Source organism: Siphateles boraxobius, unplaced genomic scaffold (genome assembly GCF_051911475.1).
Source record: "Siphateles boraxobius isolate OS27281-9 unplaced genomic scaffold, OSU_SipBor_1 160, whole genome shotgun sequence".
NCBI lineage: Eukaryota > Metazoa > Chordata > Actinopteri > Cypriniformes > Leuciscidae > Siphateles > Siphateles boraxobius.
The window spans coordinates 50,497-62,842 of record NW_027508767.1 but is presented as its reverse complement, the minus strand read 5'-3'; the positions used below and the strand labels follow the sequence as shown (position 1 = coordinate 62,842).

Below are 12,346 nucleotides of genomic sequence, written 5' to 3'. Positions count from 1 at the left end.
TTGTGCTTGGTGAAATCAGGTTCTGCTGCTTTACTCACTGGGGGACCAAAGCATTATGTGTTGATTTTCTAGAAGCTCCCTGTTAAACTTCTCAGAGAGGGGCAATAGGACCAACATTTTTACCACAATATAGTTAATTTTCAACCACAGTAAGGAAAGACATCACAAAATAGTAACTAAGACTTTATTCATTGAAATTAAAGCCATACCATATATTTCTCTCTCTCTCTCTCTTTTTTAAAAATGACTGTGAATTAAATTTGGAAAATGTTGAGCTCACATCAGACCATTTTTCACTTAAGCCAACCCATCATATCTTCATTAAGGCTACGTTTACGCGTGGCCGGCTATTTTCATAAATGGACATTTCACCCTCTCCGTTTTCAAAAATAACAATGTGCACACCAGTCAGTTTTCAGAAAAGTGTTCGTTTACACAAACCGGTGTATATATGCTGTCAAGAGCATGCCAAACCTGTAGGTGGCAATGTAACGAGAAGCTCAAGCCCACGTTAGCCAACCAGAATCCCGAAAATAGCAACAACAGTGACAAATCACTTCCTCTTTCTATTTTGAACAAAGATGTTGCACTTTTGACGCAGGAGAAAGTTCTCTCGCATACTGTGACGTCGGCTGCCTAAAAACATTCGTTTGCACGTTTACATCCAAACGTGCAAACAAAGTTTTCCAAAATCTCCACTCTGGCCGGAGTTTTTATAAAGAATCGTTTTCAGAGTTTCAGGAATTCTCTGTTTGCGTGTAAACGAAGGGCACAAATGAAGGGAAATGTCTCCGTTTTTCAAAATAACCATGTACGTGTAAACGGGGCCTAACAAAACTAACCATTATCTAAATCAGGTGTGCACATGAGCATCAGACTTTTTTTTTGAGTTTTCACCTGTGACAACCTATCATATTTTCATTAATACTTTTTGAGAATGGCTTACTCCCTTAATATTACACATCAAAATCCCCAGAGTTAAATTAACTCTGCTCAGATAACATTTGGTCCCTCTCTAAAGAGTGTTAAAGTAACTCTGAATCAGAATTGAAGTTAATTAGGTAATTAAGTGATCAATTAAGTGATGATTGAGCATTAGTGATGAACACCTGCTGTTAATAAGCAGAATCACAGAAGGAAAGAAAAACACAAGAACTACAACTGACTTCCATCTACAGCCTTAGATGAAATCAACTAAAGATAAAAGATGTTACATCTCTCAAGATCTCAGTAGAGGAGGATTAAACAACTCCACAAAAAGCGTTACCAGCCTCACCTATTACTAACCAGACTGACTATTTCTATCAGATGTCTACAGAAGTTCTTATAGAGAATTAACAGAGGTTTAGATGTTGAGGTTTTATTAATTTCTGGTCCCCATTATGGTGATCAGTCTTTCATTTAGTGAAAGTGGTTATTTGTTATTATATGTTTTATTCATCAACAATATTTTCTTGCAACAGATCAGAAATTCTGAATTTTTAATTTTTGTCACCATAGTATAAAACTCAGGCCTCCCAGCATGCATTGCAGCATGAAGCATGTCACCATTGTTGAGATTCATATGCTGATCCTTGATGTCTGTGTGTTTCATAAGGAAAGAATTCCTGCAATGTGTAAAAATCTAATTTCAGAATGTCTGATATGTGGCAAGAAAGTATTCTTGATGAATATAGTCTATTAACAACAAATAACCACTTTTGGTCAGGGATAAGATTACTGCCTTATTGTACTTTATGATGCTGTAAACTAGATCACCTGATCATCTTTGTTTCCAGCTTTCTTTGCAGTTTTGTTGTGTGTTTTGGTGAAGACTGTTTCAAAGACCACAAACTCACATCAAAGAGTCAAACTGTCAAACTAAATACAATGATCACCATAATGGTGACCAAATATTTTCAATAAAACATCAACACCTAAATTAATTAAGGTTAATTCTCACAAAGCCCTTTTGTATGATCGTATGACCGAAATAAAGTCGATCTGGTTAGAAATAAATGAAGCTGGTAATGCTGTTGTTTATTCCTCCTCTACTGAGAACTTGAGAGATTTAATGTCTTTTATCTCTAGTTGATTTCATCTTAGGCTGTGGCTGGAAGTCAATTGTAGTTCTTGTGTTTCTCTTTCCTTCATTGATTCTGCTCGTTAACAGCAGGTGTTCATCACTAATGCTTAATTAATCACTTTATTATCTCATTTACTTTAACTCTCATTAGAGTGGGACCAAATGTTCTCTGAGCAGAGTTAATTTAACTCTGGGGATTCTGCTGTGTAAAAAAATGACAAATATTTAAAGCCACGGTCACATTAGACTTGGTTGTTGCACTCAAAATTGCTAAGGACACTGCAGCGGTCTTGATATAATGTCATGTCACACTCTGCGGTGTCTTTTTGAAAAACATGAATTCAACATAAAACAAATAATAAACCAAAAATGTACAAATATACAATCTACCCCATTTTACTGCAAAAACTGTTTGCATCATTTTAATTCAGCTAAGGTTAAGCCATGAAATATTAATCTTCTATTGTACACACGCCTTCATGTGATACGAATTCGCAGGTCAGAGTTCACCAAACTTTTTCTTTGGAGCACAGTGAAATCCAAAATTATTTGCATGAGCTTGCGTTTACGGTCTCCCGGATTTACATGGGTTTAAATGCAAGTCAATGAAAAGTGTAATGATGTAAAAATTTAATGAAAAGTATAGTGTCACCGGTCCTTAAATCTCTGAATTGCTGAATGCTCAGACGTTTGCCCGAGTCACTGCGGCACAGTTATATGTGCTAGACCAGGGGAGTCAAACTCAGTTCCTGAAGGGCCACTGTCAAGCAGAGTTTAACTCCAACCCTAGTTAAACACACCTGAGCCAACTAACCAATGCCTTCAGGTTCACTAGACACAGTTTTGGAGCTGGTTGGAGCTGAAATCTACAGGACATTGACCCTACAGGAGCAGAGTTTGAGCAGTGTTTATGCATTATTAAGTAATTAATTACTAATTTATTTATTTTCCCCTTAAAAAAGTAAAGTAATGGTTTACTCTTCATTTTTCTAATTTAATAACAGTTACTTCTGATGTAATTACATTTAAAACTGTATAGAGTTTAGAACAATTCTATATAAAACAAAAGTGGATTTAACAACAGAATTTAACGTCTAATGTTAAAATGTATGTTTTTATTGTAAACTTCTCACTTTAAATACTTCAGTCAGTTCGAGAATAATTCATGCAATTTAATATTGCGTATTTGAAAGAATTAAAAGAGCAGTAAACTCAGCATCCCGTCACAGTAATGCGTAATTCAATACTTTTTAGATAGTTATACGTACAGTAATCCAATTACACTGTTCAATATGTAATTAGTAGCTACTAATATATAACTTTTTTAGAGTAACATACCCAACACTGAGTTTGACTCATGTTTGCTAGACTATAAACACTATAAATAAAATAGTTAGATCTAACTCTGGAAAATCATTTGTATCATTGCTTTATATTGTCTTATCGCCAAGCCCTAAAATTTACAGTATGACTTTCTATAATGCTGCTTTGAAACAATGTGTATTTGGAAAAGCGCCATAATGATTTCCATTACACGAGAGTAGATGTTAAAACTTCATGCTGATTTGTACTCGGCTTTCGCCAAGATAAGCACCAACTAAGACGTAGCTTTACAGTAACCTATGCTTCTCCGTCCATTTACGCTTCTTTCCATCTGGTGACGTGAATCTCCTTCTGTCTGGTGTTAATAGTGTATTTGCGCGTCAGCACACACAACGGCTGCAACCACAGTGCGGTCCCCCCATAACAACCCTCTGGATTGAGCGGAGTAGGGAACATCTCTAGGGTCTTCAAGTGGGCACCTTCCGTCCTCAGTGTATCGTCGACTAGCCCAAGACACCTCAAGAGGGCTCGACAGTGACTCTGGCGTCCCAGAGTCACCCCCCTCCGTCCCCCACTCAACTCAGCCCAGCTTACTGACCTCTACTTCCCTCTTGCTGCTGAGACCTAACCACAATCTCACAATCTCTCCGCAACCCAACCATACGCGCCAACCCATTTGACTAAGGCTGTCGAGCCCCACTGGTGCGTTAATATGCAGTTTCAGTGGCAACGGTTCCGTATGGCATACCACCTACCGCAAAACACAATATCTGCCCAACCACCCGTCATTCACGCAATATACACAGGAACGTAATGACTGTAAATACTATACAACCTCTACAAATAAACCAACAGTGCTGCTGAGACCTAACCACAATCTCACAATCTCTCCGCAACCCAACCATACGCGCCAACCCGTTTGACTAAGGCTGTCGAGCCCCACTGGTGCGTTAATATGCAGTTTCAGTGGCAACGGTTCCGTATGGCATAACACCTACCGCAAATCACAATATCTGCCCAACCACCCGTCATTCACGCAATATACAGAGGAACGTAATGACTGTAAATACTATAGAACCTCTACAAATAAACCAACAGTGCTGCTGAGACCTAACCACAATCTCACAATCTCTCCGCAACCCAACCATACGTGCCAACCCGTTTCACTAAGGCTGTCGAGCCCCACTGGTTCGTTAATATGCAGTTTCAGTGGCAACGGTTCCGTATGGCATACCACCTACCGCAAAACACAATATCTGCCCAACATCCCGTCATTCACGCAATATACACAGGAACGTAATGACTGTAAATACTATACAACCTATACAAATAAACCAACACCCTTCAAGTTTTCAAGAATTCTACGAAACCGTAGCATGGCAGCCTGTACTCAGCCAGCTACAATCTTTCCGTCTCAACCACAGCCAGTTGCTGCTCCTTTCTGCTGCTTCAGATAAGTTCTTTACTGTGCGACGCAACTCTTGACCACTGAATCCGACGTCTCTGAGGAACCGGGTTGTAGAGTGTCCCACAAAACCTCGACAACCCACTTCCACTGGATAAACCTGGACTCTCCATCCTCGCTGTTCTGCTTCAGTGGCCAGATGAGCATACCGCAGTTTCTTCCTCTCATATGCCTCATCTACCGCATCCTCCCATGGCACTGTTAACTCTATCAGTTGAACAATGCGTGCTGATCCAGACCACAAAACAATATCTGGTCGTAGGTTAGTGGTGGCAATCTCAGGTGGAAAAATAAGCCGTTGATCAAGATCAGCCAGCATCTTCCAGTCCCTAGCAGCTTCCAGTTGTCCTGGGCGAGAATTGGTGTTAGCACCTTTTCTTGGTGGTTGCTCGCCTGGGCGGAGGAATATTGTCTTCTGCGTGTAATGTTTTGCTAGAACAGGCGGCAACTTATTGGTCATACTACGCTTGCCTTCCAATGCTAAAGCCAAACATCGCAATACTTGGTCATGGCGCCAAGTAAACCGACCTTGGCTAAGAGCCACCTTACATCCTGTCAAAATGTGCCTTAAAGTGATGAACACAAAGGACAAGAGGGATCCTCTCCTACCCAGAGGTTTAGGTTCTGCGGTGATGGGAGAACATCATATGTTGACCTAATAAGGAAACTGATCCTACTCTCTTCCATTGACCAAAGGTCTTGCCAGCCCATTTTTCGTTGTTCCACACTCTCCCATCTCATCCACTCTCCCTGCTTGGCCTGGGAAATGGCCTTTATACATCTCATCCTCTCCTCCTGCTTTCACACCTCGTTGACTACCAGCTTCCTCCTTTGAGCTGGGCCTGCCTTGTGCCATTTAGGAGGAGCTAAACTGAGCCCAAAACCCCCTCTTCCATACATACAAATATGTCAAGTTGTTCATATGTTCATATGTCAAGTTAAATTTGACTTACCTTGACATATGAACACCTTAGATTAGTTAGTATGTAAACTGTATGAACCTTATAGGGGTGAATAAGGTAAGGAAATGTCCATTTGAAGGTACTACCCCAGTGACAAGCTGTTTTACCCTCTAAAGATACACTTTTTTTTGAGAGTGTAAAGTGCTATTTCAAAAACTACAGGAATATTGAAGTGGTGCCATGAGCCCTTGTCAGTCTCAATCTTTTTGCTAAAATTGCATTATAGCCTCACAGTCAGTGTTGATGGCTTTGCCACACTGAAGCGGCGTTTTCAGGATTGATTTCATCCAAGCATGTCAGGTATTTCCCTCGGGATCATGTGAATCAAGCTGCCAGTGATTTTCTGTGAGAGATATTGCTGCATCATGCATCGAATCTTTGAATCGCTGCGGTTTACCGCAGAAAGAAAACTGCCATAGGAGACACAGGCTTTGCACCCTCCGAGAATTGTAAAATCCATCTGTCAGTGGTTCATAACTTCATAACCTCAGAATCCATCATCATTATTAATGGCTTGTGGATCCCAGCAGCCATCCTTACCAGTGTTGTGCGGCTCGTTCAAGCACAGCTTTACTCTCAGCGTGAAACTTTGTTGTCAGTGATAAGTGCAGTAAACATTGAGAAGCTTTTATAAGTCAGATAAAAACACTATCTCCCTACTGAGGCATCTGCATATTCTCAGTAAATGGGCACTGTTCTGTTTCTTCAACTAAATGAACCTCTAGCCAAGAAGACAAATGTCATTGTCAATATCTAAGGCCATCTGCATATGAACATTCAGTCTGTGGGCCAAAATCAGCAGCTACTAGACTTCTTATGCCCACTCAAAAGCAATGTCATGTAGAAGTCATGTTCATTAGCTGCTCACGTGATTCACACACACAGTCTCAGAAGACCACAGCAATAGCATTTGTGTTTCCGGTATGAGGACTGCAGTGGAAAGTGCCACGCAATTGAATAATTCATGTTGGAATTGAACTATGGACATTTACATTTATCCCTAAAGACTCATAATCTCAGGCTCGTTATGAATGAGGGATTCAGGATTCCTTCAGGAGCACGAATGGTTAATGTGGATTGTGTTCACTCTGTGTGTGGCTCTGTACAAACATCAGTTTAATGACAGCAGTATATTGGATCAGGACACCATTGCCCTGACAGCTGTGTATTGTAAAATGTCGAAGTGCCCCAAACATTTTTAAACTGCTTTACAATGCATGATTTTTTTTTAAATAGTAGAAAAGTCTAGTCTATAAATAAGTCCAGCTTTGTAGGAGGCACAGCGAGTGATGGACTGGATTTTAGGTATTAAATATCAAACTAGCAGCTTTACGTAATACAGATCAACCCATCAACTCTCAATGAAAAGAAAAGACTGGACTTGTTTCTACCTTTTCTGATTAGAAACTTTTAAAAAGCATAAAGGGCATTTCACATAAAGATCCATACCTGAATACAAGTTTGCATCAAATGGTGGATGAACATTTTGTTCCAGGAATCAGACTGTATTTATTTGGGCCTGCTTAAATGGTCAATTTCTCATTTAGGTAAAATTTCCATTTATCTTCAGAAAACACATGAAAATATTTTCAATATTCTCCCATTACTTTTGTCCATCCATTGAAATATACTCAACCAAAATTTTTCAAGCTTTGAAAAGTCCATAAAGAGATCGTAATAGTAATTCATGTGAATTGAGCGGGTTACTCCAAGTCTTCTGGAGAGACACAATCACTTAATATGATGAACATATTAATCTAAATTTTTATTCACGTATAAACATTGATCAACAATGCATGCTGGAACAAACCTCAGTGGTTTAGGTTTTGCTTGATGCGCAAGATAAATTATTGAACTATTCCTGTAACCTTTATTTCTTTAACGCTTTGAAGCAACAGTGTATAATTCTTTGGACACGATCTGTCATCACTGTCTAATCCATCAGCAGGTTAGGCATTTAACTCCCTTCTGCGTACTCCTTCTCTTCCACTTACACTGCAGTCACATCTTTTCTATTACAGTAAGAGACAATATGTATCACATTTGGATATTCAGGAAAAAATGCATTCTTGCTTGTATAATCGTTTATCAACATTAAGAACAAGAACTCACACAGCATATGTTTTTGTATAGAAGATAGTTTGAGTCTTAAAGCGATCTCTAAGCACAACATGTGTCTATATTTGTTCTTCATGCTAGTAAGTGCTAAATCCCTTCTTTTAAAAAGGTCCATTGTGCAGCACGGCAGTAATGTAGAGCAGCATATACTCTGCACACAACTATCATATGCACACTGCTTGTGTGGATGCAGTTTTGTCAGCAAAATATTCGATTGGATGTCACGTATTTGACCTTTTACGGCACTACCATTTCCCTGTTTTTACACTAGATGCAGCATTTTACCTGATAGTAATACATGCTCGGTTTTAATGTTATTTTAAGGTGGGGTATAAATGAATGACTGGCAAAACACAGGTTTTGTTTGCATACCCCAAGAACACCAGTTTGGGTACCACTGGTCTAATCCAATAATGGAGGCTTTTTTGGCCATTGGCAGAGAGGGAACATGTTTGAGCAAATGAGCAATTAGTTTTTGATGATAGATTATGAAAACAACATATTTATTCTTTAAAATAACGTGCATGGATACATCAGGAACTGGTATTAAGAAAGTAAATTGGGCCACTTTCAGTTTTATGTTAACTTTCAGCACACAACCTGTCAGGTGCCTTCCTCAGTTTTGGTTTTGGCACAGACTCATTTAATCCCTCGGTAGGAAGTGCACACTCAAAGCCGTATTTTTCTGGGGCTTTGCGTAGCTGTCAGGCCGCAGTAGCAGAGCCTGCACCGGAGCAGGAGATTATAGAACACACACACACACACACACACACACGCACGCACGCACGCACGCACGCACGCACGCACGCACGCACGCACGCACGCACGCACGCACGCACGCACGCACGCACGCACACACACACACACACACACACACACACACACACACACACACACACACACACACAAACACACACACACACACACACAAACACACACACACACACACACACACACACACACACACACACACACACACACACACACACACACAGTCCTCGTTCCCACAGCAGCAGAGGACGCCTGTGCTGGGCACGTCAACACCAGTCATCCTTGCTTTCTCTGCTGACGCTGCGGGCAGAAGACAGTTGAATCCCAGCCAGGGTTGTGCTGCTTCTGAAGGCTAATTTTACAATACTTTAATTTTACAGAGTAGTCACAATACTAACATTTACAGTTTTTTTCGATTGCTAAACGACAGTGAGCACAACTGGAGCCACATGTGCACAACTCTAACTACAGTCTGCACAGCAGCAGTTCATGTGGACCAAACTCCAGTTCGTTTTGCATTGCTTGAACACAGTTTTCAAAACTCTACACACTTATCCCATGAGTTTAACCACAACCTGCACAACACTGTGGATTGACAGCACTTTGTTCAAATGCTAACACACTGCTGTCAAAACTGTGAACCACACATTCAAAACAGAAAAGATTTCAGCCTTGTGCCTTTCAAACACTGCTGACTGCAATTTCAGCTGAAAGGCTAAGCAGTGTCTTGTTTGTTATTTGTTCGAATTACAGTATGTACTTTTAGTTTCTACCTTTTTTTTCTCTCTCATTACTGTAATTCTGTAAATTACTACAGACTATTGAAGCAAACTGCTAATTTCATTTACCTTAAAGAATTGTTATGTTCTAAAAATTTTAATAAATCATGTGAAAGAATGTCACTCTTTTCTTTGAAGAAAATATGTATGAAGTCACTGAAATTGTTCAAACTGTAAAGATGAAAAGTTTGTATTTTCTGTATTGGTGTTTGATGCTAGTGTTTTTACTCTCAGTGTGTTCTGAGTGACAGTGTGTGTTATCTCAGTGAGGGTTGTGCATAGTGTTTGGCTCACTGAGCCTGTTTTGAGCCATGTGTTAAGAGTTGTGTTGCTTGGAATGAGTTTTGCAGGTGATGTAAACTGTTTAGCTCAGGTGACTGTTGGTAGTGCAGACTGTAGTTAGAGTTTTTCACATGTAGCTCCAGTTGTGCTCACTGTCGTTTAGCAATCGAAAAAAACTGTAAGCTGTCAATAGCAGAGAAACAAATTTCAATTTCACAGAGAAAACAGAAGACAGGCTGAATGAAAATGAAAATTCACTCTCTGACAGTAGCTGGCGCTTATGGGAAAACAAAACTATATTGAGTTCATCAGTCAACTCCAAATACAAGAGTACAGAGACAACGAGTCGCATGTCAAGTCAAGTTACCTTCATTTATAAATCGCTTTTAACAGTATGATCTGTTTCAAAGCAGCTTTATTCGATTTTAGAAACATTGACTGGTTCACTTTAAGACCCTTTCAGGACTGTTGTAATTGTATGGTGTTGTAAGTCACCATGGGTAAATGACCACAAACTCACTTATTGACTAATCGCTTGTCTCGTTTCTTGCAGGGCATCAGCAGCCTGTTCAGTTCTCTGAAGGTGGTGCGTTTGCTGCGCCTCGGGCGAGTGGCCCGTAAGCTGGACCACTACATTGAGTACGGTGCAGCGGTGCTGGTGTTGCTGGTGTGTGTGTTCGGCCTGGCCGCCCACTGGCTGGCCTGCATCTGGTACAGCATTGGGGACTACGAGGTCATAGATGAAGAATCCAACATGGTCCGTACGGACAGCTGGCTGTACCTCCTGGGAGAATCCGTCGGGTCACCGTATCGCTTCAACGCCAGTGGCATGGGGAAGTGGGAAGGGGGTCCCAGCAAAGACTCGGTCTACATCACATCACTGTATTTCACCATGACGAGCCTGACCAGTATTGGCTTCGGAAACATCGCCCCCACCACAGATGGAGAGAAGATCTTCGCCGTGGCCATGATGATGATTGGCTGTGAGTAAAACTTTTCTCCACCACTACGTCAAATTCAAGGTGCACTGTGGTACTATGTAAATCACACTTTCTGGTACAAAAAAGTTGATCCATTAGTGTAGGTTTCAATTTCCTCAAACAACAACAATCAGGCAAAGACCACAATCTGCAGGCTATCAATTTTATTTAATAAAAAACCCTGTAAAGATGTTTTGCGTCCCCGTGTTTGTTGTAAAGGTTTGGACTGCAGGTGTTTTATCTGCCGTTGACAGAATCTCTATATAGATATATCCCTGTGCTGTTCTAGATTACACCTTACATAATCGCTTAGTTAGGCTCTACTTTTCTGCACTGTAGAAATAGTGATAACCACAGTAAACTTTATGGAGCTGCTCGTAATTACTTAATTCTTGCTGGTTGTTCAGTAATTTTGTATAATAAAGGTGTGATCAAATTAGCAACATTTCAGTGAAATTTTCTATTGTCAACAGTGCACAGAAATACATTTCAAACTAAAGAATACGCTTTTCTTCAAATTTTCAAACTCGAGTGAAATGTACAAATGACATTGTATGAATTCATATGAATTAGCCACCAATTCCTAAAACATAAAATAGTTACTAATTGCCGTGGGAGTGTGTTGAAATCTCTGTGGAATGCAAATTATTGAGACTTAGTTGACATGTATAACTGCAAATTATTGAGAGTTAGTTGACATGTATAGTTGCAAATTATTGGGAGTTAGTTGGCATTTAGTTGTACATTTATTTAAAGTCAGTAGAATGTCTAAAGTGGACCATCAAAATCAAGTGTTACCCAGTAGTCGTTATTCAGCTCTCTTCAGTTCAGTGTTGACATGTTGATTTGACTGCACCGTAATGAAGTGAAAGTGAAAGTGAAAGTGAAAGTGAAAGTGACACGTGATGGCCAAGTATGGTAACCCATACTTGGAATTTGACCTCTGCATTTAACCCATCCAAGTAAGTGCACACACATTAGGTACAGAGTAGGGAGTAGTGAAGACACACACACTGCAAACGTGGATACACACACCCGGAGCAGCGGGCAGCCTTGAGTGGCGCCCGGGGAGCGATTGGGGGTTAGGTGCCTTGCTCAAGGACACCTCAGTCATATTCCTGCAGGTACTGGAATCGAACCAGCAACCTTTGGGTCACCAGTCCAACTCTGTTACCATTAGGCCATGACTGCCCCCTGTTAATACAGCTAAACAAACAAACAAACAAACAAAAACTGTATCTATTTTTTATTTTTATGTAGGTGCATATTTGAAACTGGATTTTACCAGCATAAAACCGAATCTCTCTGTTGACTGTGATCGCCTTTCCAGATTGTTGTCTGGGACATGATGACCTGCGTTCAACTGAGCGTATGTGTGTGTGTTTGTGCAGTTAGTGTAGTGTGGTTGTGTAGGGTCTCTGTGGGTTTGCACCGTTCAGGGTGTGAGAGATCCTGTTGGCGCCTGAGGGTGACGCTGATGTGGAGTGTCATAAAAGCGGAGGAAGACTGACTGGAAGACAGAAGATCACAGTGTGATCCTGCTGATGCACAGCAAACACAGCAGGCACACATTCAGTCAGCTTGACACTCTCAACACTCTC

General features: G+C 40.5%; 1 protein-coding gene across 1 annotated transcript in view; it reads left to right on the top strand.

The window, feature by feature from the left end:
* The window catches only part of kcnh1b (potassium voltage-gated channel, subfamily H (eag-related), member 1b), a 67,508-nt gene that overhangs the window by 12,395 nt on the left and 42,767 nt on the right, over nt 1-12,346 (top strand). Inside the window, exon 7 of the mRNA XM_077231947.1 lies at nt 10,319-10,748. Within this exon, the coding sequence (XP_077088062.1) occupies nt 10,319-10,748 (430 nt within the window). The remainder of the gene's footprint in view (nt 1-10,318; nt 10,749-12,346) is intronic.